The sequence below is a fragment of the Sphaeramia orbicularis genome, chromosome 16 (assembly GCF_902148855.1).
Source record: "Sphaeramia orbicularis chromosome 16, fSphaOr1.1, whole genome shotgun sequence".
NCBI classification, from domain to species: Eukaryota; Metazoa; Chordata; class Actinopteri; order Kurtiformes; family Apogonidae; genus Sphaeramia; species Sphaeramia orbicularis.
In genome coordinates, this window is record NC_043972.1 from 28,474,193 (window position 1) to 28,501,667 (window position 27,475).

Genomic DNA, 27,475 nt, shown 5'->3' on the forward strand with positions numbered 1-27,475 from the left:
ATTCCATACTTTAACACCACACACACACACATATGCTCAAACATTTCCTAGTAGTGCGCACCCTCTGAATTTTGAAATTAAATCTACCCCTTAAATTATAACTCCCTTCCCTTTCAGTAAATCATTTCTGTATGTTTCCTGGTAGTAGATTATTTTTGGCGTTGAATATGATTTGTGTTGTTTGTAGTTCTATGATGTCTTTAAGTTTTAGTAACTTTGACTGTAAAAATAATGCATTTGTGTGATCTGTGTAACCTGCGTTGGTTGTAGGTGATTATGATGTGTATAAATGGGAATAAAAAGAGGAATGTATCTGAAAACAAAATTATTCAAACAGCAGGGAGAACTAAAAAAAAAAAAAAAAAGACTCATGTTACCATCACACTTTCCCATATATCAGAGATCACTGTCATGGTAGTGGATTTATATTTTGTTTGCAAAAATCATGCCTCCAAAAAAAAATAAAAATAAAAATCCATGTACGTTTTCATTATTTTTAAGCGTGTTATCTGGGTTATGACCTCCCAGGTTTCTTTTGTCGACGTCTGGATGCTTCCTTCAGTCCTCACTTTGTGTCCTCACATGTATCCTATGACCTTCACTACTGTGCGTAATCGTAACGCAACTCGTGAGGATGCGAAGGATTATTTTTAGGAGCGAGGGAAGAGAGTGACACAGACAGACAGATAGAAAGGGAGGCTGTGCTTTGGAAGGATTGCGTGGTGGGTGGGCACATACTCCCTCTCTCTCTCTCCCTCTCTCTCCCTGTGCTGTATAAGTACTGATCTGTGATGGAGACCCAATCACAGTTCACTTTTACGCAGTGGAGATGAGCGCTCGGATAGCGAAATCCAACCCGGCCATGAAATTGATTGTGGTGAGTAACCAGCGTTTGTGCAGCGAGTCTCTTCAGATCCTTTTCTCTGCAGCTGAGGGATATTTTTTTTTTTTTTTTTTTTTTTTTTAAACCAATGGAGTGTTGTTGTTTTTTTTTTTCTTTTATCTAATTTATTACAGAGGGACTGGGATGGAATTGTTGGAATACGCGGTTCAAGATATTTTACAGTGGATTTCACTTTTACTTTTGTCTCTGTCCAGATGTAGAGAAATAGGGCCAGAGAATGCGTAGTTGGCGACGCGTAAATCTCAGTTTACGCACCCGCTGCACAGCACGGGTTCATGCAGGTATCACAGGGGCCAAATGATCATGTGGGCTTCAGGTTCACGATGAAAGATTACACTTTGATATTGACTGATATTAATATTTGTCATGTGTATATCATCATTTTTATGATAGGCACAGATAGGCAAACATTTATATTTATCCTCTCATATTCAATATAACTTGTACCTACATGTGTCATATGTTTAATATACAGTAAAATACAACAAAACAAAACAAAAAAAAACCTCACAGCATCAGGTAAAAGGATTTCTGCTTCTGGTTTTCTGCTGTGAAATACCAGCTGGCGATGAAGGTGAAAAACACCTAAATCCAGTTTCCAGTTACAGTGAACAGGGTGTGTACAAAATAACAGTAACACCTGGCAATAGAATTCATCCCATACAGCCCTACATAATAAAACTGTATTGCTGTATTAATACTACAGTGTTATTTAGGCTGTTTCTGAGAGATGTACAGTCAATATTTAGCTGCTGAGTCTATAATTTTGTAATGCTTCTGTATTGTAGAATGCTTATTTTAAAGTGTTGTTTCTGTGGATTTGGACTGTAGTAAACAATGTTTAGTGAGGGAGTTGTGATGACAAGATATTTCAAAGGGGAAGAGAAAGACTTGTTTCAACTATGAACAGTTGAAATCAGTGGAACTTTACACACTCAAAATAGAATACGGCATGCAGCCAGCAGATGGTATCTAACATGGGACTGTCATTGCACTAATTTGTACAATGCCATTCAATGCATGTCCCTGAGTGACCAGCAGTTGTTTTCCTTGGTGTATTTTGCATGCTGTGATGCGTGGGACTTTTGCAGTTTTTGCATATGTTCGGGTACAGATGCATATCTGGGCAGAGACACGTCACCGTAGATACAAAACACTGGACCTTCTATCTGTTCTCATGGCCAATGTGAGTATTTGTATGCGTGTGTCAGAGAACGGCTGTGATAGATCCTGCTTTATGCTTTATGCAGCTGGAAAATTTTGTGTGTAAGATGAGTTGCATCTTTGTGTGTAAAGCAGGTTTGCAGACAGTGGAATAGAATGTCGAGTGCATCTGTTTGTCTACTTTAAAATACCATTTAATATGAGATCATCAGTGCAAAATAGTTCCTTCAACTCAGTAGTACTTGCCTTAAATAGTCATATGTTATTTCTTTCTTTCTTTTTTTTTTTCTTCTTTAATAGCAAGTTTGACATAGTATTCTCTGGTTTATTCATCATTAAGCTCTGCTAGTCATTTACAAACATTAAGCCAACTAATGACTCAGTCGTCAAACCACTGTCAGTCTGGCCTGTCAGTATCCAGCCACTAAGTCAATCTGCCTTCCTCTGAATCACGTTTGTGCCTCTGTTTATCCACTAATCATTCCGTCGGTCTGTCAGTGAGACAACTTTACATCAAAGGGGATTAGTGCAGTTTATGTGAATCATTGTTTTGGCCCAGATCTCCAACAGACTACACCTGTGGCGTTTCCTGTTCCTCTGCATGCTTCTGACACATGTGGTTGCAGTCAATTGTCTGAAAAGACACAATTTTTCTTTGGGATCTTGCCCGGGATGATGTCAGTGGAACAAACATTAGACATATAGTTGTGAGGCTTTTTGTTTTTGTCGAGGCATAAGTGTTTCCAAATATAAACAGCAATCTTTGGTGGAAAGTTGAGGTTTTGTCATATCTGCTGTTCTTATCTGTACATAATCAGACTGCAACCTTGCCTGGTATCCATCCATTCATCCATTCATCCATGCAACTATTAAGCCAGCCACTAATCCCCTACTGTACTACAACCTTTCAGTTATTATCTACTATCTGCGATCTCTTTATCTTTACGCCTCCTCTCCGTTACTCTCTGCTGTAGCCGTTGGGATTCGCATCACCAACTTCCCTAAACCTTGCTGTAGCTTCACACGCAGACAGGAGGAAACAAAGGTGGTCACTGGGGCAGAGAGACTCCACATGTTTTTTTTGTTTTTTTTTTCTGGGCAAACACTGGAGTAAAGGTGAGGAAGTGTGCGGCAGGGGGAGGGAAACATAAAGAGGGTGTGTGAGGGGACGGGATCAACATGTTTTAAACAAACAAGTACAAACGTTTATTCAGAAAAACACGATTACCTCTGGAAGCTGCTTCCGCACACTTACTTCCCTTTTTCCATCAACAGTAGCACTGATAGCAGAAGTGTGTGTGAGGGGGTGTTCATGTGGACTCATTGATCCTGTGTATGTACAGAGATTAAGACACACAAAGCAGAAAGAAAGTCTGCAAAAAAAACAAACTGTGCACCTTTGTTCCATGTTGTTGTTGAACGAGTCACATTAAAACCACATGCAAATTTTATCTTGCAAGTTTATTTTTATGCTTTTTTGAGAAAAGAACTCAGACATATTCAGCTACTGTTTTTCCCCATGCCCTTTTCAGTTTTAAGATATTTTCATAGAGCACATGCTGCAAAATCTAGCTAGTGTTGTTTCATTTCTGTATCGTTAGGTCATGAGAACATAGCTAACAAGTCTTTTCCCCTTTTAAAACTTGGCATGACATAAACATGGGGCGAAAATATAATTGAAAACTGTCAACAAATTCTGCTTGGTTTATAGTTCATGTGCAGACTGTCTGGGCTCAGTTAATTGACCATAAAGCATTAAAATCTTACCAGGGGTTTGTATGTTAAACACATGCTCACACACACACACACACACACACAAATAGGTTGGTTGTTAAATTTTATCTTAAATTTTTAATATTGAATATTAATCTTGAATATAATTAGGCCTGTTGCATTTCTGGAGATGCTTTTAAATCCGATTATGAAGCTTTCAGGGATGCACGTTCATAACCTTTTGCTCTGTCTTTGCATAGGACAAAAAACAAAGACAAATTTCATATTACAGGAACACACACACATACACACATATACACACATGCACACATATTTCCAGGAGCTGGAATCCCCCCGCAGACCACCTGCGTTCTACAGTTAACTGAAGCCATGTGCCTGGTGGATAAGCCATGGTGTAGTGTGGTTTGGTCCCTTTGTGTCATGGCTCTTCTCCTCATGCCATGAATTTAAAGCTGACCTCAGGCAACCCAAACGCTGACTCTCCTCTTTCTTTGCATTTTAAGATACACCACAGTCAGTGTATCCAATATTGGGAGTTATTTAAATACAGGCACTAATTTGTTCTGGTAGGATTTTTTCTAGTAACACTACAAGAAAGGTCTGCTACTACAAATTTTACTAGTGCTGTGTGTTTAGAGAGCCTGGTTTTGGGCCTAGCTGCTGTTTATTTATTTAATTTAATATATAGTAGTAGTATTGCATGAAAATAAATGTGTACTTGTGAACAGTAGGAGGGTCATGTGATCAAACTGCCTGATTTTATGCTGCATCCTTTAATAAAAGCTCTAATTTATTTATTTATTTATTTTTATTAATTTGCTCAATATGCTTGGATCTGCATTAATATATCTAACAAACCCATTACCCGCTCACTAGTCTGTGGATGTTGCTCTTAATACAAGCTCATATAGAAAGCATGTCTAAGTTTTAAGGCTATTTCTGTCAGGTGTGTGAACTCTGTAGTTATGCTATTACAGCCCATCTGTCAGTGCAGTTCATTCTGTTCAACCAAAGCTCCCTGTCATCATTTCATATTACTCTGGATATTATTTTGACAAAAGGCACGTCCTTGGGGGGAAAAGAGCAAGGTTTGTGAGTCTTAAAATCCATTTGAGCCAGAGGAGAGGCCCTACTGTACTTCATAAAATATCAAAGATGATGAATGTGTGCCAAGTCCTAGCGTATTAAAGGAGTGATAAGTGGGCTGATATTCTGGGAGCAAAGATCAAGAAAAAGCCTGAACAACTGCAACTGCACTTCCTAAATATCACCATCACCAGTAAACATCTGGATTTTTCACTTTGTCTTTCTTGTGTTGCTGGTTGAGGCCAATGTGGTCTGTTTTCCTGAACCAGCAGCTTGTGTATCACTACTCTTACTGATGGGCATGTGTTTGCGCTGCTGTTTATTTCAGTGATGATGATAACATCTGTTAAATAACACATGTTTTCTGTTATAAAATTGGTAAAGATCATCTGTGTTCCACATAAGTACAAGTTCTTCTCTCAGCTTGCTTCAGATGGGATTTACTGGCATAGATTACATAAGCAAATGCTATCAGATGAGCTTGCTTTAACCAGTATAAATATATGGTGCTTTTATCTAAACCATTATGTTTTTACTGAGAGGTGAAGTTTAGGGAAGCTTCAGTGCTGTCAGTGATTTAGTCCGTTTGATCTCAAAATGGGTAACTTCTCTATTTTATGAATTGGCACATTGCATTCGTTTCTCTACACACCCATCTCTTTCTCCTCCAGTACCTTGCCTACTCATACCTTCATCAGTCCTTCTCTTTTTTTCTGGCTTAGCTCCAAGTAGGATATGCCTCTCACTGCGCGTTTCTCTGATGATGCTAACAGTGTAATTATGGCTGTCAGTGGCCCCTAGCTGCTGTATAATTTGGGTTTCCAGTGGTCATCCATGATGTCGTCAGATGGTAGCTTCTAAGGCAAGACGAAGGGTGAAAAGTTCACTATCTCTTTTAACTGCTGATAGATGGATTAGACACACCACAGGGAGTTAATTTTCTTAAAAACTTGACAGTTTTTCTCTTGTTCAGCACCAGAGAGCTACTGTTGGCTGGTTTTGGAACGTGTGGTTCTGTCACAAGTGTTAGATGTGTCAATATTTCACTTGAGTGCTACATTTGCTTTTTATGCAAGTTTAATGACACATGAAATTAAAGATGAATAAGATGCAGCAGAGGTTGTGTACTGGACATATTGTGTGATGTGTGAACAATAAAAAACAGCATATACTGGTATGCATGGGCTGTCATTTTATTTAGCTTCTATGTTGTTACATTTATTCCTTAAATGTTGTGTCATATACTGTATGTTGTTGATGGATTGTATCAAAGCTACTGTACTCCACCGCATTTGAAAATAATATCCACTTCTACATGCGGTCGGGATCGTCAACTGATGATAGTCCTATCGTGCCAGTAAACTTGACCAAAGATTAAAGTCAAAGCAACAAGTGTAACTGTACCCAGATTTGTCAAACCAGGTGACCCTCGGTCAGTCCCTCAGTGTGCTCCACCCTTCTGATGTCTTAAAATTGATTGGATGTGGTCTCATGGCTTAATAGTGTGTATATACACTTCTTAATTTGAAGACCTAGACTATGATTATGGGTTTGATTCCCACTGGGGCCACCCAAGCTACAAACAAACACATGCAGTCATGGTACTGCTCAATCTGGATGAAAGCCTTCTACCAAATGTTGTGCTCAGAAGTCGATAGGTTTTGCCGGGAAAACCGCTGCACTCGCCAGGCGTTTGAAGCTTAGGTTTCTATTATGGTGTGTAAGAAACCCATTCATCTATTTTTACTATCTTTTTCAGTGACCTTCATCATTAAAGGAAAGGAAGTAGAAGAATGCAAAATAAAACTACATTCCTTTTTTTCATTTCTATGAAGTGCATCATATTATGTTGACAAATCTAGAAAACTGAGGAGGGCATATGCCAAATATAATCAAATATTAATGAGGACACAAATATGGCAGATGAGAAAGACACAGCTGTGCTGCACACACCCTAAATTAAACACACATACATCTTTGATAATATGATTTCTGTGGCTAAATATTTTGCAGCACAATAGGGAAAGGGAGATGATTAGGCACACATGCACATGAACACACACTGAAAACAATACCCTTTATCTCCTTTTCTTTGTGTTGCACACATGCATTGTACAGACTGGGCTTTGTAGTGGCCAGTTATGTATTTTAAGGTAAATGGGATAAGTACAAATACACACACTCAGGAAGGAGATCAATGGTGTTGGTGGGTAAACTGTAAAGTAGAGTGGGTGAGTGTTTTGTATTCTGGTGGCGATGGGGAAAGCCCAGTAACCTCCAACAGTTCTCTTTGTGAACAGCAGCCAGGAGAAGAGACCGCAGTGCACACAGAGCAACACTGAGGGTACAGTAATTGGACATGAACACTGGCAAAAATGCACACATGCAGCTACACACATTCCTGCCTGTGTGCACTCCTGCACGCACATGAATGAATGTTTTGTAGTTGGTTATGGTATAAATCCATTCAGCTCTAAAGATGCACACAAAAACACGGTGGAAGGCAGAAAACCACATACAGTCACACACACACACACACACAATGCAAAGACAGCCTATTGTTAGTTTGTCCAAGCAGTGAGGATGAATCCAGGCCAACGGGAAAGTCCACAGAGCCAATGGCTGAGGGCCTTCAGGGTGGAAGGAGCCTGTTGTGTGACATCTGGTCTGCATGTGGCCTCCACCAGCTGCATGGCTGCATGTCAAACATGCTCTGCAACTGATATCTTAGATTTTAGGTTTGGCCAAAGTATTTCAGTTCCTGCTTTGCAATGATACATGGGCTTGTTTTTGAGGCAATAGCTACATATGTCCGTCAGAGATGATCGCTAACGGCCACCCACTTCACACTGTGTCCATATGGACTGGTTGCTTTTAGGGGGGACAAAGATATATGGGTGTGGTGCGCTGTTACTTCAGGGCGGTAATGCTGTAGATCACCCAGCATCACGTCAGATGCTTTTCAGCCGCAGGGCAGCCTATCTTAGAGAACCGTTAACATGGTCCAGAGTAAACAGGGCTGCACAAATTACTGTCTATAATGGGTCATCCACTTTATTTTAATGTAATATCTGCAGAATACGGTCATGACTGGAGCATCTACATCTAATTTAATGTTTAGACTTCACGGAAAATGCTTAATATTTTGAGGAATACATGGTAAAAATGAAATAAAATACATCTGATTCTCTGTCATGATGAAATCTTTATCATAGCTTTTATAAAAAAAAAAAAATCACATAATTTGAGGCCATATTGTGAAATACATGTGCATTGTCTCATTGCGTCCATTGGTTTGAATTTAACAAGTATACAGGGATGAAAAATGCAGTTGTGTACCATTATTACAGTCCGTGAATGACGTCCATGTGTATTAATGTCCATGAAATTGGTGTTGAATTTTCACCACACAATAAAACAAAGGAAATCACTTTAAGACTGTATGTTCCTCCAGGAGCTTCAACTTTACAGCTCTGACCTTTCTTTCAACTCTTTCTTTACTGGAAAGGTTCGGTTGGCGAGTGCACCCAAAAACTATTCGACCATCTTGCCAAAAAGGAGCCGTTCTCCTGATGGGTTTCATTACACTAGATTTGTCACTGCTGTTGACCAAAACGTTAACCTACTTTCTCTCTCTCTTGCAGCTCTTCACAGCTTCTCTTTCCTGGGCCTTCCAGCAGCAGGCTGTGCCGCCAAAGTACCAGTACCGTGACCCCGTTACATCTGATCTCCTACTGTGTGACCAGTGTCCTCCTGGAACGGCCGTAAAGCAACACTGCACTGCCGACAAACCCACAGAGTGCCATCCCTGCCCTGAGAGGCATTTTGCTGAGAACTGGCACTGGGGCGATACGTGCCAATACTGCACATCAGTATGTATTGGGCCAAAACATTTAGTCTTCTGTTTTATCTTACTTGTCATTTTTTCTTCCTAGATGTTGCATGTTTGCTTCAGGCATGTCTTCCTCCTTTGTTTTTCTGCAAAAATCCATGCAACCTATAATTCTAGTGAAGTTCTGTGTTGTTGCACTGTTTTTAACCTCTTCAGCGTGCCATAATATTCCTTTTATGTGGTTTCTTTAGCGGTGATATCTTTCCCGTAGATGTAACAGTGTGTATTACAATCCTATTTGTTTACATTTTGACATCTGTCATCTTTGGAATCCACTGTTTCCACTTTGTATCCCATCTTCCTCTGATGTTTAGACATTTTCCTCTTTTTCAGTGTAGATAGATTATGTAAAATCAGCATACATACATATTGTTAACATATCCTTCTTTCATTGTCTTTTGAAGCTTGTAAAGCAACAGCATGAAAATCACTGTGAATCTGTTTTGTATTAAAATCAGGACTTTTCATAATGTTTTACATGAATATAAATCCTACCCTTTTCTGTGCAGTGGCACTACTCAGAGTTCCAGTAGCCCTGTGCTTGACTGTGCTCTTTTGTGTTTGTTGTGTTTAGGTGTGTAAAGAGCGACAACTAGTGAAGCAGCGGTGTAATAGCACACACGACCAGTTGTGTGAATGTGCTCCAGGATTCCACCTAGTGGTAGAGTTCTGCATCACACACAGTACCTGTCAACCTGGCAATGGAGTAGCAGCTTTAGGTAAGAACATGACTAATAGTTCAAAGACTGCTAAAAATAAAGACTGTTATTTTCACTCTATTTGTTTAGCCGCTTTGATTTGTTTAGAATAGAAGAATAAATTGTATTGATCTTCTTTATGTTACTGCATGCACATATGGTCGCAAATCAATAATGACAAACACAAAGAAAAAACACTCAGTCACACAGTCAGTCCGTTGTTGCAGTGTGAAAATAAAAGGACACAAGTTGTTATAAGATCAGATGTGTTATGTAATCAACCCCTGAATAAAAGCAGTGAGAATAAAAATAAAAATAAGAATAATACTAGAAAAGCACTCGGAGAGCGCAGACCTCTGCTAAAATTTTAGAATTTGTTCCTTGTTCCTTGTGCCAGTATTTTTTTTTTTCCAACCTTTGTTTATTTGGAGTTTTATAGAAATTGGGCAATACAAACATTGCATCATACGTGACATCAGTTAAAAATAAATTGTTGCACAATTTCCTTTTTTTTTTTGTTTGCATGCAAACAAACCCAAGAACAAGAACAAGTACACCAACCTTCTCCATTAACGAAAACAAACAAACACAACAAACAAAAAAACAAAAACAAAAAAATCCCCCCCCAAAAACTAAACAAACCAAAAAAAGGTCTTGAAAGGTTCACATTTAGAATATCTATGCGGTATGTGTTACACAAGGTGCATTACTGAATAGAAACAACAAAAAAGAGGACCAGGCAGAAAAATTATCATAAAGGTCAATCTGGAACAAAGGGGAAATTTGTTTTCCTGACTAGCTGAAAAAAAAGGATTCCAGATTTTTGTAAATTTATCAGCAGAGGCATAAAGTGTCATTCAAATTTTTTTCCAATTTGAGCCAATGAATAAAGGAAGGGGGCTGTGGTGATTTCCTTGTGCCAGTATGAACATTTCGTGAAAATTTAATCAAAATCCGTCCATAACTTTTTGAGTTATCTTGCTAACAGACAAACAAACAGACAAATCCTGATGAAAATATAACCTCCGCCATCCTTGGTGGAGGTAATAATCAATAATACATGAACTGTAGAAACGAGTAAACAAACATAAGAATAATGACTACATAAAAAAAAAAGTTAAAATAGTAAGAAATATGGTGGTTACACTTTAGCAAACAAAGAAAAGTTAAAAACTTTAGAATAAGGGTCTACTGGACCCAGTTTAAGTTTGTCTGAGGTGAACTTTGGAAATGATTTTCGTTGGTTAAGAAAGGGTTTTCTTGGAAAAAAAAAAAAAAAAAACACCTAATGAGAGTTTTAGATAAAGCCTAAAGTAGCTAAATTATAGTGTCAGTCCACAGATGTTGCAAACTGTTTTTGTTTTTACCTCAAATGTGGTATAAACAAAAAACTTGAGATGCAAGATTCCTTCTGGATATGGTCTGGATGTATATCAAACTTAAATCAGAGGACCAATGAATAATAGTAGGCATCCGAAATAAATCAAATTTAAATCAGAGGACCAATTCATAACAGTAGGTATCCATATCAAAACCAGAGAAAATTAGAAATTCACTTTGTGCAAAACCAAAAGTAAACACTGTCTGGGTCCAGAAAATAAAGTTCCCATTGTCTAAAACACAGAACATGTTTGTGTTTATGTTGATGGAGATGTGAAGTCAGTGCAAAGGTGTGTGTGTGTGTGTGATTTAGTGGCCATGTGCTGTCAGCTTTAACCTTTTCATCTGTTCATCATGTTTTACTATTCAGCTGTCTGGCTTTATGCCAAATCATTTTATATTAAATGTCCTTTCAGATGTGCTGTCCAGGCATATCAGGGAGGAACCTTTATGCTGCCAAAGCAGAAAAGCACATCAGTTACAGATAAACATTTTCACATTGAGAACTTCTCTTTCTTTTATCACTGGAAGCCTTTCTGTCTTTTCTTTCTTCTTGTCTTCTGTGAATCAGATCCGTTCCAGATGCCTCTTTTCGTAGAACTCATTGTATATGAGCTCTCTTTCTTGGTAACTATCTTGATGAGGCTCCACAGTTATTTTCAGAGTTAAGATGCTCGAATGTGGCCTGTGTTCTACGTTGCATGTCGTTCCTCTTCTCTCTTGCCCTGGTTTCTTTCATTTCTTTGACTATCAAGATCCAACTAAGATAAGAACATAAATATTGTCTGAAAAATGTTACAAGAAGACTATACTTTAAAGATAAACAGGTACTTAGATATACAGAGCAGACACTGTGCTGTAGATTGTGCTCAAATATTTCATTTGTATGTGTCTTTTCTGTGTTCGTTTGAGGTCTTTGATGAACATTCGTCATCTGTGACTCCAGATACATGTTCATCCAAGTGTTTTTCTGTTGCACTTCCATGCCTGGCCTGCACTGATTTCTCTGCCATGCCATCTGCGGCTATTGTTCATACTTCTCACACATTAGACATTACGAATAAAAGCCACAGATTATTAAAAACAGATTGTAGTTCTGGCATTTTTAATTCAATCAACTAAAGACTGTTTCTACTAATCATCTATAGCTCTGTGTCTTTTTCCCCACACACAGTCTCACCAAGCAGAAGAGGTTGAACTGGTTTTTCTATCAATTTAACACTTACTGCCATCTGAACTGGTACTGGAAATGACTCAGAGATGGGTGAATTCAGTTGAAATGATTCAAGGATTCAATGAGCTCTTACTGGTGTAATGTTACACTAGGTTTCTTAAAGACTCATGCTGATGTAGTCTCATTTCTAGTGTGTATTTTTTGAGAAGTAGGGTGTGATGAAGCTGTTTTGGAAATTGCTCTGTTCATATTTTTGGTGAGTTTCCATGAGCTTCATAACTTGGAAAACTCTAGTTCATTTACCAACATCACATGGGGAACATGTATGAACAAAGCATCATCTAATTCCGTTGAGGTATGACTTCTTTTAAGTGTAATCGCAGTGTGATGATTATTTGCCTCAACAAGTGGCCCAGCCACTTGTTTTATATTCCATGTTGTCATGGTTTCACTTTTTTCATCTGTGTGCAATGTGTGTTACATGAACAGAGGGAATTCTTTTGGTTTGTTGCTACATTTATGACTGTAACATAATTAGAAGCTGCACTTCCTGTGAGTACATTGTTTCATCATTCAGCTTTATGTTGATGAAGTTGTCTAGTGCTTATTTTAGGGGATTTCGTTCATTACAGGAGCTGTAAATCATGTTTAAATCATCACACACACACACACACACACACACACACATATATATATATATATATATATATATATATATATATATATATATATATATATATATATATATATATATATATATATATATATATATATACAGCCACAGAATAAATTATTAGACCATCAAAAGTCATCAAAAGCAATGGTCATGCAATCACGTATCATGTGACTAAGACAGACAGAAAAGAAAACATGGAATGTCTAAAACAGTGGTTCTTAACCTGGGTTCGATCGAACCCTAGGGGTTCGATGACTCAGTCTCAGGGGTTCGGCGGCGGTCAAGACACACGCTCGACTCATCAGTCGGGTGTGTGTGTCGGGCTAGGTCCGTGTATGTAAACAAACGGCTTTGGAGACTCTTTCTCTGATTGACATCCAATATACGTGGTGTATTGTTGTTGCTTATAGCACTACAACACATCCGGAAGTGTTTATAATCTCTTCCACTCGTCTGACGATGAATTATTTTCCACATCGTTGTTATGACTTTTGCTACTTCCTGTTAACCACGGAGGCAGACATGTGTAGCGTTTGTTTACATTTTCAGTCACCGCACTGGTCAGTTACAATCATGTGACAACCGACGCACCGTTGCCAAGGTGAAGCCACGCATTTCTGAACTGGTCTCTCAAAGACAACAGCAGAAGTCCCACTGATTTGCAGTAAATATTCCTTATTATTGTAGCCTGATGGAAATTAGGTGATGGGTGTGTGTTAAAATGTTAAAAATGATAAATAGCATAAATACAATAAGTTCATTATTGGAATACATAAGGTTAAAAATTAAAACCATTTCAGTGTGGTAGTACTAAAAAAGGTCATGTCTTTGTGAAAAGGTATGTAATTTGTTGTGAGTTCATGCACTGTATTGGTTTTGTTCTTTGAACACAGTGATGTTAATGCACGGTTCATTTTGTGCACCAGTAAAACATATACCTGTGTCTTGAATTTGAAAAAAATCATATTTTATTTTTTAATAAAGAAGGGTTCGGTGAATGCGCATATGAAACTGGTGGGGTTCTGTACCTCCAACAAGGTTAAGAACCACTGGTCTAAAAGCACTGTTTTTGGCAGTACAATGCTATAGATGTTGATGTAAGAACTTTTTGATTTTGGTTATTATCAAGAAAAGCATGGAAAATGTCTAGATATCAGCTCTGAAATTAAACTCTTATGAGCTATTTTTGTTGTTATCATTATATTTGTCCAAACAAATGTACCTTTAATTGTAAGAAATTGTTGAAAACAAGGGTGGTCTAAAAATTTTTCCTGTGACTATATATATATATATATATATATATATATATATATATATATATATATATATATATATATATATATATATATATATATATATACACACACACACACACACACACACACACACATATGTGTATATATATATATATATATATATATATATATATATATATATATATATATATATATATATATATATATATATATATATATATATGTATATATATATATGTATATACACAAACTGCCCTTAGGAATTTTCTGTTACACAACAATTAATTCTAATTTTCTGTTAAATATGATAACTTGTTCCGCTTCGTACGTATTTCTGCTGTTCTTACAACATAATTACAGAGGAAACATTCAATAACTACATCTGTTTGTTTTGTCTCAATAAATGTCATGACCTTTCCCCTGCTTTCCTGGAGCTTTGCTTCCTCTTAACATTCAATGGAGGCACAGTTTCAGACACACACAGTGTGCCATAAAGGTTTGCATGTTAATACATCAACAGTTAACCTCCATAAATGCCCCAGACAAGGGCTGAACTGTTTTTTGTTTTTTTTTTAAATATGAGTCTGGAAGCTGTCTGTAATTGCATGTGGTGCATTTCCATTAGTTATGTCTCACAGAAATTACATTCATATGCATCTAAACTTCAATTTCATTTTGTAATAAATATAACAAAGACTGTTCAACACTGTAGTTAAAGGCATATGTATACTTCTAATCACCTTGAAACTAATTATGTTCCAAAGTAATTAACCCTCGAAGACCTAGAACTATTTGTGATGACTCCCAAATGAACATTTCTGTACATTTAACATTCCCTGGGGTATCAATTGCAGTTTATTCATTCATTCATTCATTCATTCATTCATTCATTCATTCAGTATCTGAACCCACTTTATCCTCACTAGGGTTGCTGGAGTCCACATTCACTGCAGAGCCTCTGAACATCCAAATGGGTCATATCGATACTTCCAAAAACCAGAGACACTGCATTTTACCTGAATTATATAAATGTATTGATATTTTAGATTAGTAGATGCTTTTGGTCACCAGTGGCTGCTTAGGTCTTTAAAGGCAAAATATTTATTTTATTTTATTTTATTTTATTTTATTTTATATTGAGACATTGTCATAAATGTAATGCGAGTCATTTGCAGACAAGACACTTTCGTCACATTCTGCTCTTTATTACATGCATTCTCGACAAATTATTCAGCCACGTCTGAGTTTATCTGTTCGACCTGATACTGTGAATGCGTCAACACAGATTATGGGAACAATTCCGTGAACGGTAACTGATATTACTACTACAAAAGTGCCAACTGGTGTGACACATTTCCTGACTTCATCTTTATTCTGAGACCACACAACAGTTACTGCAGGGATGAGGTAACATTTTCCACAGATCCCTTGTGCACTCTGGGTTATTATGAGACCCCTGCAGAGCTGACACTGCTTTAAGACGAGACGTTTTCCATAAATTCCTTGTAGATGGATGGTTCCCTGTACTTAAAAGGCTAATGAAGCTCTGCAGACATGAGACAGCATTTCAGGGGATTCCCCTCCCTGAAGCTGAAGGACTTTGTTATGTAATGCCTCAAACTTGGGGTTGGATTTCTAAACCACAAGATGCTAGAAAGCCAGTTGAGTCTCCCAACAACACATGCCTTTTATGGCATATTTTATTTGTCCACCCTTGATCTCCTGATTTGTCTGTTTCTACTCTACCTCTTTCAGAATCAGAGGGGTTGTGTTTCTAGTTGCTTTTACAGTTAAAAAAGGAACACATTTATGAATTAACCCTTAAAGACAAAGAACTAGTTTTGTAGTGACTCTACATTTAACTTTTCCTTAGAGATTTATCACTATTTATTATAATTTTGTCCTCTGCATTTTTCATTTTTCAGTCAAAATCAAATATTTTCCTATGTTTAATTCACTGATCATGTAGATGTTCAGAGTAAATTCATAAGTTATTCAATAAGAACACAGAAAACTGAAAACAAAATGACTTTTTCAGCAAAATATATCATTAACTGAATGTTAAACCAACCCCTGTCTGTTGTCAGACTACATGAGTTTTATTGGTAAGTCAATGTTGCAGAAAATGAAGGTGTTCTATGTTCACTACGGAGCCTCTGAACGTCCAAACGGCTCAAATCTGATGACCATGAAAAGATGAGAAACTGTATTCTACCCGAATTATTAAAATGTGTTGATCAAAAGTTAGATTAGTAGATGTTTTTGTTCACTGGCGGCTGTTTAGGACATGAAAGGTTAAACGATGGATGTACTATCCTCTTTTATATTCAGGCATTAATCTGGTGATTACTTTGGATTCTTTTATTAACAATGTTTGGTTTGTTCTGAGAAATTCTACGTAATTGTAAAAACACAAATTGCTTGCACTTGATTTATTTTAATTTTATTCTACACTTTACTAAATTTAGATTTTTATTGTACTACTTCTTTGTTCCTTTTGTGATTACAATTACTCCTTCCTATCTTCCTTCCTTCCTTTCCTCCTTTCTCCGTTACTTCCTTCCTTCATTATGCAAACATTATGATCTTCTTTGGATTAAACTACAACCTATACATAAAGTAGTTCAGTAGAGTTACTAGTTTAACAGTAAAATTTAACATAAATATTAAAACAGCAGTGAAATGAATCCAAAACATCATATCATTTACTTTTCATACCACAAGTGTATTTCATTGATAATATCTATGTACATTTACGTAAGTAACGGCTTGAGGTTAACTTACTTAATAGTGAAAACAAAAGTCTGATGTGAACCACATTCAGAGCTTTTTCTCTGAAACGTATGTGCAAACATGCTCATTTTGCAGAGACTGTGAATCTGAATAAATTCTGAGAAAAAAAAATCCTGTCATCATATGAAACCATTTTACATTTACAGTTACTCTGACATGTTCTGGAGCACGTACTAAGTATATGTGCTTTGTCATCAGTGTTGCAGGAAATATCTGCACTCGCTGTCAGATCACGGTTTCATGTTTGAAGACTGAATTCATTGTCAAGACATATTTTAACATGACAGTGGGAAACTGATGAAAGGTTAAGACTGATATAAAGACGGCGCTGCCTCCCACATACTTCCACTTCTGTGCTCTTGTAAAAAAAGAAATGAGGATGTGATCACTGCACTGGCTCATGTCACTGTCATATATGCTGCAGCTCGTAAATCGTAAGGTGTTTACTGTAATGTTGACATGGAAACTGCTAAATAATGGTCTGAACATACAATATGGAAAAAACCATGTTAGAAATTGTGATTAATAACAGGATTAAATTAAACTAAACTTTTCACATTAAACAGGCTAATTATTTTGAAGGGAAGAAAAATAATACAACGCGAGGCTTAGAATGGTTTTATTATATTAGCAGCTCATATGATGTCTTGTTCATGCTAATTTGAGACATAAACATCAATATTAATAATCAATGTGATATTTATCACAATATAAAACTATATAACGACATTTGTCATATTATTTTGTAGGCCAGACCCCTGTTAGAAAAGAAACACCTGAATTCAACATATTGTCCATATTGTGTATGATTTAGGCAATTCTGCTATGAGGCTAACGAGATTATTAATCCAATTAGGTTATTAATATAATAGTATTGTAACTGAGTTATTCCTTTTAACAGCCTATATTAATGTTTATTTGCTATATCATGTAGGACATCAGTTGAAAATCAGTGTCATGTAACAATCAGAGGGTTTCACTGATCTAAGTCCTAGATGTAGTATTTTCCTCGTCATCATTTTACTTATATTGTGTTTTGTGGTAATTCCCATGCAAGAAACTAAGAATGAGATGTAATGACTAAGACGGATGTGAGTCATTTGCAAACCGACAGTCATCTGTCACTCTGGTGAACTGTCACATGTCACTGAGGTTTGAATTCTTGGAACATATTCACTGTCTTTTGTGTTTGATCAGCTACTTACATGATTCGAGTGCGGTGTAGATGGTCTTGATAAATAATGAAACGTGAGTTTAAAGGAAAAAAATGTGTTTTTCACATTTTTTTTCACTTTGAGGCCTAAAGGAAAAAAATCCCCAGGACCCAGATTAATACATAATGAGCTGCTCAAACAGCATTATTTTTACTGACTTCGCAAAGTTGAATAACTGCTTTTTGCTGCCTAATCCATATTAGAACACGTGTGATTTTGGGGCAAAATGTCATGGGTAACAAGATAATGTCAGCAATTGCTTCCAACACTTATTGACTTTAAAAAAAAACCAAAACCAAAAAACAGTTACCATCTAGTTTTTTTTTTAATTTAACCTTTATTTAACCAGGAAAACCTCATCGAGATTAAAAATCTCTTTTCTAAGGGTGTCCTGGCCAAGACGGGCAGCAGTACATTAAATAGTTACAGACACAAATTTTCATACATAAAACGAAAACAAGTTTTCAATACTTAAAAACACATAGTCAAGTCAAACCTTTCAAAGTCAACTTTGCAAAAAGTGCCCATGAGATGAAGACAAAGAGCGTCAGGCAAAACATCTGCAGCCAGATGGCTCCCTCTCTAAGTCGTACAACATCCTCTAAAAAGTGTCCAACGAAACCAGATCCTTAAGTTTCAGGTCTTTTTGTAGTTCATTCCAGGTGAATGGGGCCGCAAACCTGAAGGCCTTTTTCCCCTGTTCAGTTCTAACTTTAGGAACAGACAACAAGAAAAGATCCTGAGAATGAAGATTATAAGTGTCTGTGGTTCTCCGACTGATGTAGGTCAGAAGGTAGGATGGGAGCAGACCTAGAATAGACTTATAAATTAAAATACACCAGTGACTAAGTCTGCAAGCTAATAGACACAAAACAAACAATTCACACACTGACCTACATTTGGGCAGTGACATAAATTGTGTAATTTCACCACTGTACAACACCACAATAGATTTAACTTGAAACAGTCAATATGTCATTGAACTGTGGACTTCCAACTTTAATTCAATAGATTAACACACATATTGCATTCATCTCTTCATTAGAGCCTTGAATTTGGATGACAAGCAGCTTGGAGAATGTATATTAACCTCCACAAATATATGATTGACTTACTTTTGTGCCATCAGAAGTTTTTTTCTTTGAACAGTAAAGATTCTGTCGATACAGAGAATAAAATATAGATAATAGAGTAGATGTAGCTTCATTTGGATATTTCCATTCAGTTTGTTCATTTTGATGCTTTCATTACTGAGCATTAGGACATAAAACAAACTAAAAATCAAAACACTAAAAAACATTGTATTTTAATTAAGAAAATCAATTCACAATCCACATTATAATGACATAGTTTGCCTTTTAAAAAATGGGTTCATGCTGTATAAATTACTGTCTTACACTGCTATGAAGACAATATGTAGTTCATATTTTTGAATATTTGTGTCTTCCAGGTACACCGGTCAGTGACACCGTGTGTGAGCGTTGTCCCCCCGGTCATTTCTCTGCTGAAAGCTCGTCCACAGAACCCTGTCAACCCCACAGAAACTGCTCCGACTTGGGGCTGAAGACACTGAGATGGGGAACGTCCACTTCAGACAGCCTCTGTGGAAATCAGGACAAGACGGCAACGCTGGACTGCTCTCACCAGCACACTTTGTGCCACACTGGTGAGATCATTTACACTGAATAAGTCGCTGCAGTGGTGTTTGGTGTAAATATACATCCTTCCATCCATTGAATTCCTCTGAAAGGAACTGAATGGAAGGATTTAATGGAGTGGGATCTGTGTCGAGATCAGTTGTACAGTATAAACACAGCTTACACACATATGTGATGGTGTTTTTTATGCAAACCTCAATTGTCAACAACTTAAAATCAGCTAAAACCAAATTATTTTAGACATGTGGTCATTTTCATTCCTCCAGGCAGGGGATTTCCTCGGTCAGGTTCGTTGTCCAGATTCCTTTCTTTTCCACATTCTTGCGTGTCTTAAAACCAAAACGAGAGAGAATCACAGAGTAAACGGTTGAATGGGATGTTTATGGCACTGCTTTCATAATGACCCATGATGGATCAATTACTCTTTTAACTGTCACATCCTCGATCTACAATAACAGAGGAAACTGAGTCAAGAAAACACAAGATGAGATGAGATGGTTGGTCTTTGTTACTCAGACTTTGACTATGGCAGATGCTGACAATTAATCTGAGAGGAGAAGCCTGAGAAGCTGAGAAGCCTCAAATATGACATTGAATTCCAAGAGTCTGAGAAACCGCAGGCACTGGAGAACACACACATGTTGTAGAGACCCTGGCAGTTTGTGTTTGTGTCCCTCAGGGAGCATGATGCTCCCCTCAAACATTCATTCACAAATTGTCTTCCTGTGAACTACACGACCGCAGATGTCTGCAGCAAATTCTGCAACCATTTAGTCATTTTTTTAAACAAAATATGCAAAATTAAAACCAGTTGGGAATCCCATAGCTTTAACGTCATTTGGAGAAACCAGAGTCAGGGTCAATTATACACCAAACCTAATATCCTCTTCACATTAAACCCTGTCATCCTACACTGACATTTGTTTTACTAAACTTGTAAATGTCTCTCACTTAGAGCCACAGCTCCGCAAGTTGTTTAGGAAACAGAACCGTATATAAACATGAAAAACATGAGTCAATATTACATGGCTTTCATATTTAATTCAGTTCCGCTTCGTCTCTAGCTCTGAATGTTTTGGGTAATTTGCATTCTTAGTGAGAACAGGTTTTCTCAGGCTTTTCACAAACACTCACCTTTTTCCTTAATAAGGAGGCTCAGGGTATTCCACAGAAATCTTAGATCTGCATAAATATAAAATGTGAATGATAATGTGACAGTACAAATGGAAATAGTGTGGGTGTGGGTGTGGGTGGGTGTGCATGGGTGTGCATGCTGTGCACTGCACTGTACAGTGACTCAGCAGAGATGTGCAATGTAACTTAACTTCGGATCACAGTGCATCTTAGTTTATTCAGTTCAGTTTCTCTGAACTGACAGAGAGGAAGGGAAACAAAGAGAAAATCCCTGTGTTTGCTGTGGTCAAATCACACGGTAACACTCTAGATACATACAGTAAACTCAGGTATACACTGACGTAGAAACTTAACTTCCAGTCTGAGAACAGAACATTTGTTACTGGATCTAGTCTACATGTCATATGTACTGTAAACAAAGCCTTTTGATCAGATCCACTTACTCTGTATGTATGTATGTAATAATAGACTGTGCACAGTGTTCTGCTCTGGTGGGTTTGCTGCAGCTCTGTGGTTTCTCGATTTATGAATGCAGAAGAGTAAATCTACATTTAAATACTAAGCTCAACAAACTTTACCAAATCGTCATTTGAGAATCAGCTGGTTCTTTGTCCACTTTTCCTCATTTTGAGAAAACAGAGTTTGAAAATTTCACCTGTCTGATCTCTGATATTTGGAGAGTTATCGATCATCTTTTGTGTGGAATAGTGTTGACTGTGGAAGGTACCTAAACATATTGTTAACATGTTCTAAATCTCCATAGGCTTAGAGATATAAGAAGTTAAAAATGGACATAGAACTTTCTGATTCCAAGGTATGGAAGTTGCCTGGTACCTTTACAGGTGTCACCTGTGATCGAAATCAGGAAGTTCTATGTCCACCAGAGTTGTTTTTAAAAAGGTTATGAACAAACTAAGAACGTTTTAGTCAGTGATTACATGTATGTTATACTGATGTCACAAAATGCAACAATAAAAACCATCCTTTGCTAGTGTTTTCCAATCCACATTTATTTAAGGTTGACCACTAAAATGAGCACATCTATCCTTTTTCATTAAAGGTAGAATGGTGAATAAACGTGTTAGGACACCTGGAGTACCTGAGTAAATTGTGTTCACTCAGTTTTCATGGCAAACAACCATTTTCCAGCCATACTTCAATCCTCAAAGGCAGGAGAATTAGTTGTGAAATGTAGGCAAATGATGTGTAACACCATGAACGACCTTTTTAAGACTGAGGATTGATGAGTATTGAACATTCTTCGTACACTCATAGATAAAAGTCGATGAAGGAACTGCATTCTCCATTGAACCTGACACCGGACAACATTGCCCACTTGACCAGAATCTATAACATAAAAAATTTAAATTAGAAAAAAAGTGTATAAAATGCAAAAATTGCATCAAAATTAAATATACATTCACAGATAAAACGATTATATCAAATCAATGACAAATCTGTAAATGAGCTAAATTCTCATTTGAACCTGAGGCCGGGACAATATTGGCCCCTTGACCAAAATCTAGCATGAAAGAATGAAAGTATGAAAAGAAAAGGTATCCAGAAATGCCAAATTTTGCATCAAAATGCCTCATACACTCAAATATAAAATGACTATCAAATACACAAGTTTATCTATGAGCCACCTTCTCAGACCTGACTCTGGGACAGCCTTGCCCATCTAAAAATGCCAAATTTGAACACTGAACTAATTTGAACAAACATTAAACAAAACTATTTATATGATAGCCCTGTTCAGACCAATCATTTAAAACTTTTACCAGTATCAGGAGTTCTCATTTCGTGCTTTACATGTACTCCATGGCTATTTTGAGTGAAGGTCACATGATCCAGGTATGGCCCCTGATTGGGTCCTCCTTGGACATAGAACTACCTGATTTGAAATGAGCACCACTCAGGACATAGAACTAAATGCTTCTAAGTGTGAGTGTGTGTAGATGTTTAGCTTGGAGCTAAGCACTTTGAGACATAAATGATTTTAGACTGTCCTGATATGCTTAACTCCATGTCTGCAAAAAGTGGACATAGAAGCAACTGATTCTCAAGGGACGAAATGTACTAATGACACTACCTTATTTGCATTTTCAAAGCAGAATAGTTAATGGATTTGTTGGCTGAGGCCATTTCATCAAACTACGTGACAATTTATTAACAGCAAAAACAAAAGGTCAGGTGGTTAATTGGAATGAGCAGATGTGTCACAACTACTGTGTAAAATTGTGCAAAATTGTGAATCATAGTGTCAGTAACGAAGACTCACTGCTTTAGTCAATACAGTAATGTCCTCAAAGTCATCAGAATGTGTTCTACATAATTGCATTCATTTTTATTTGATATATTTGATATTTTTTTCCTCCTTCTCATAATGTCTGATGAACAGTATGTATAAGTGTATGATCTGTTTGATGGTAGATGTGACCCTGTGTGAGGAGGCGGTCTTCCAGTCTCTGGCCTCTCTGCGACTGTCCTCTGTGCCTTTGGAGCGGCTACTGGAGAGTCTTCCAGGACGGAGGGTGGACCGGAAGAGTCTGGAAAGGCTGAAGAAGGCCTGTTCTCCACAGCAGCAGGTCCTACAGCTGCTGCGACTGTGGAGGGAACAGAACAAAGACCAGGACAAGTTGTCTGGAATCATACAAGGTAAAAATACAGAAGGGATCCACGCTTTACAGGGAGTTATTAATTCAGCAAGAGAGTCTCAGAATTAATGATCACTAAATGAGTCTAAGTCTGTGATCCACTTTGTGAACAGTGAACACACATTGCCACCATTAAAGAGGACTTACAGTGGTGGAAATAAGTTTTTGGACATGTCGTCGTTTGTTTCACAAAGACAAGGTGAAACCAGTGGATCGTCTCAAAGAAGAGGAATTTATTTGGCACATACATGGTAAACAGGCATACTGACAGCATATCGGCATCCGAATACAAGTTGCATTTAGTAACCGGTGTTTTTCAAGGTTTCCTCCGAGTTGTTACACGTATGTGTTTATGTAAATTGTAGATAAGTCCATGACTCAGCTGGCGCCACAGTATCCTTGGAAGGCCCTGGCACACTAAGATTGTTTCTAACAGCTTGTATGAACTTTATACAGAGTAAAAGTGTCCGAAGTTCACATATAGTATAATATGACTGAATAATGACATAATAAAAGTAAAAGTAAAGATCCACAGACACCCCATGCATTTGTGATATATCTCATTAAGAATGACTATTATGTCATTGAACTCTGCACAATATTATTCCATTCTCCAAACCCACATCCTCCCTTCTGCATGTGCTCTGTTCCATCGCGATCAAAATAGATGTTTCAGCAAAATATTGAAACACAGCTAGGGTATGACATGATGAAACTGTCAAGAATTTGGTTTTGTTATTTTATCTTGTTAACAATAAATAAAGAAAAAATATTCATTTGTGTCTGCCTGATGCAGCCACAGCTGTTGAAACACAAAAAAACAGTTTTTGGCAAATATTTCACAATAATACTTGAGATTGTGATGATCAATTATCAGATGATCATCTTAATGATCTTAGAATGTAGTATTGGTAAATGCTAATGCTAAAGTTAAATGATGAAGACTACAATTATATATGGAAATTAATGCATCCAATTTCGGATGGATGGATGGATAGATAGATAGATAGATAGATAGATAGATAGATAGATAGATAGATAGATAGATAGATAGATAGATAGATAGATAGATAGATAGATAGATAGATAGATAGATAGATAGATAGATAGATAGATAGACAGACAGACAGACAGACAGACAGACAGACAGACAGACAGACAGACAGATAATCAATACCAATATGACAATGCTGTGTTATATATTTAATTTTCTTTCTAAATTCAGCTTCTTTAAAATCTAACAGATGTATTTGTGCATTAATGTGATCATCCTGTCCTTCCAGGTGTGAACCACTGTGAGAGGAAAGTGTCCCGCTGCAACGGCCTCAAGAACCTGACCCTGGATGACCTCCTGCAGGTCACAGACAGCCTGCCAGGGGTCAAAGTTCGACAGGAGGACGTCCGAGCCGTGGCCTCCACCTGTCTGCCCAGGCAGTACATCCTACAGCTTCTTCACCTGTGGAAAACGGCTAACTACGATCTGGATCTGGCCAAAGGTCTGTCCCACAGTCTGAGGGTGCTGCGAAGTCAGGGGGCGCCGCGCTACCTACTGAAAGGCTTGAAGAAAATCAGCCGCATCATAGGAACGACCTCTGCACATAAGATGTACGAGAAGATGTTTGTCAGTATGCTTCAGGATGAGTCATGTTTTAAGCCTCATAAGCCTTTAAATGAATAAGAAATATGGATTACAACAGGAATATATGCAGTTTTAAGCATAAGCAGACACTAATGTGTTGTCCAAAAGTGAACACACATATGTAATGAGAAGGGGGTAAGTTAATGTCAAAGAGTAACAGACATGGGTCACATGATAAGGTCAGGTCATTGATTAACATATCACCAACGGATATAAAGCTATAGATTTGAGTACATAAAGTACCTAAAAGTGTTTTTATCTGTAACACTGAGGCAGAATGTCTCTGATTACATTCAAACCCTTTTGAAAAATATAAGTTTGTTTTGATTATTTATGGTGCCAATAATTTCGTACCCACCCTCAGTCTGGACTTTGTTTGCTGAAATGATTTTTTTTTTAACAAAATCTAAAAAGGAAGAAAAAAACTACTACATTTCTGTGTATTTCAGACAGACCTAAACAAAAAGTTATGAAAATGTTTTCTGGGAACATTTGACCAGAGTCTGTGAAAAACGAAAAACTATTTAAGATGTAAATAGCACACTATTTTATGGAAGACTGGCTGGCAGGTGTTGTGTTTTTATTATTGCTTTCTCACTGTTCTAAGAGAAAGGATTTGGTTTCATAATGAAATACATGTATTTTCCACATTTTCGCTTTGTTTGTTGGTTTGTTCTGGACTGCTGGCAAGTAAAGCTCATCTATTTTTTTTTTTAAATTGTCAGCTTTATGAATGTACAAAGGAGTGCAATTGTTTTCTATTTAAAATAATTTTACTTTCTGAATATGTAAAGGCTTGTTTTTAATACTTTATCAGAAATACTGGATTCCAAATGCTGCAAGTTCATGAAGTGATATTTGTTTTAGATTTTGTTTTATCACTTTTTATATAATTAAATGTATGACCTTTATTGTATATATGCCTTACTGGTCTTCTCTAAGCTTTTGTAACTTGTGAACACTAATGTCAAATGATTGGATTAAAATTACTTTGTAAAAATGTTTTGTTCCTTCATAAATTACCAAAAAATATATCTTTTATTAAGTATCAGGTGGATTACCACAAACTACTGGTTAAAATACACTGAAAAAAGTCACACATGCAATATTTGACTGCACCACCTTTGGTTTTGATTACAGGAGACATTCACTGTTACTTCTTTTTTTGCCACATAATGCTTATGAGATGTCACAACAAGGTTCATAGTATTTTTTATATCCATAGTTGCATTAATTTTTGATTATTGATGATGGAGAATCAGACCGGTGCATCAAGTCCTCATCACATCCCAAATTAGAGTCTGGACTTTATGGAGGCTAATCCATGTGTCAAAATGATGCCCCATTCTATCTGATCCATTCTGTCACAGTTCAGTTACAGTTAAATAACCTGTTCCAGCTGAAACATTATTCACCACTGCAGTACTTACTCATGGAAGGATCTGAACTCTTTGCTTAGTTAAATCCAGTGAATGTCTCCTGTAATCAAAACCAAAGGTGGTGCAGTCAAATATTGCATGTGCAACGTTTTTTTCAGCCGGGCAGTGTATCTGCCAAAGAGGTATGTTTTTGCTACCGTTTGTTAGTAACTTGGTGGAAAAGTTGGGTGATGGGTCATGATTCTAAATTTTAGAAAAAATTCTTCAAAAGCAGGAGATCCTGGAAATTTTTTCACTTTTTCTAACACCATGAGATTCGGTCTTTGAATTGAAGGATTCTTACAAGATGTAATTCATACCGATCACATGAAATGTGATCTTGGTTCATTTTTATCTACTTTACTAAATGGAAAACTACATCTTCAGTTTTAACGCACATGTTGGTTGTTCAGGTGTGGTTTGAAACAGGTGGTGGTTCAGTTAATATTGCTAGTTGTAGTGTTCTGTGGAAAAACACATACGTATTTGACTCATTTCAGCCCTACACATTGGCTCAATCAGCAGATTGTGATACTGTATGTACCACTCGGTGACTCAATGACACTTTTTTTTTTTTTTAAGGAAAACGCTGACATATTTTAGATATTTTCATAACCAGTGAGTGGAAGATTATTTCTGTTTTTTTTTTTTTTTGTATGAAATATCATCTATGACATAAGCAACACAGAAAAGGAAATTTTAGAATTACTGCTGCTGTGGGTTGTGCAAAAGCAGAAGTTTTTAATGAAGCACATTAAATAGATATGCAGTTGGTATGGAAACTGTAAAATGTATTTTATTTCAGTGCACAATATTTAACTTTTTTTTTTTGCAATTTTTATTCTTTCATAAAGCACAACCTGGACACAACACAAAACTGCACACATTTGTAGCTGTTGTATTTTGAATTAATTTACCTCCACAGAGCTTCACTTCACCTTTCAGCATTATATAACTAAAATATTGAATGAGGTACACTGTATTACATTTCATGAGCA

General features: G+C 37.0%; 1 protein-coding gene across 2 annotated transcripts; it reads left to right on the forward strand.

Moving 5' to 3' along the window:
- The first annotated feature begins 742 nt into the window (after nucleotides 1-742).
- On the forward strand, nucleotides 743-26,033 carry LOC115434933 (tumor necrosis factor receptor superfamily member 11B). 2 transcript variants are annotated; one of them, XM_030157070.1, is made up of 6 exons: nucleotides 743-877; nucleotides 8,533-8,760; nucleotides 9,355-9,499; nucleotides 19,422-19,637; nucleotides 23,197-23,421; nucleotides 24,704-26,033. In XM_030157070.1, the coding sequence occupies exons 1-6, from the start codon at nucleotides 830-832 to the stop codon at nucleotides 25,096-25,098; spliced, it is 1,257 nt and encodes a 418-aa protein (XP_030012930.1). In that variant the 5' UTR covers nucleotides 743-829; the 3' UTR covers nucleotides 25,099-26,033. The 2 variants fall into 2 exon arrangements, with proteins under 2 accessions (XP_030012930.1, XP_030012929.1); XM_030157069.1 differs by lacking the exon at nucleotides 743-877 and adding an exon at nucleotides 2,019-2,090.
- The last annotated feature ends 1,442 nt before the right edge of the window (nucleotides 26,034-27,475 follow it).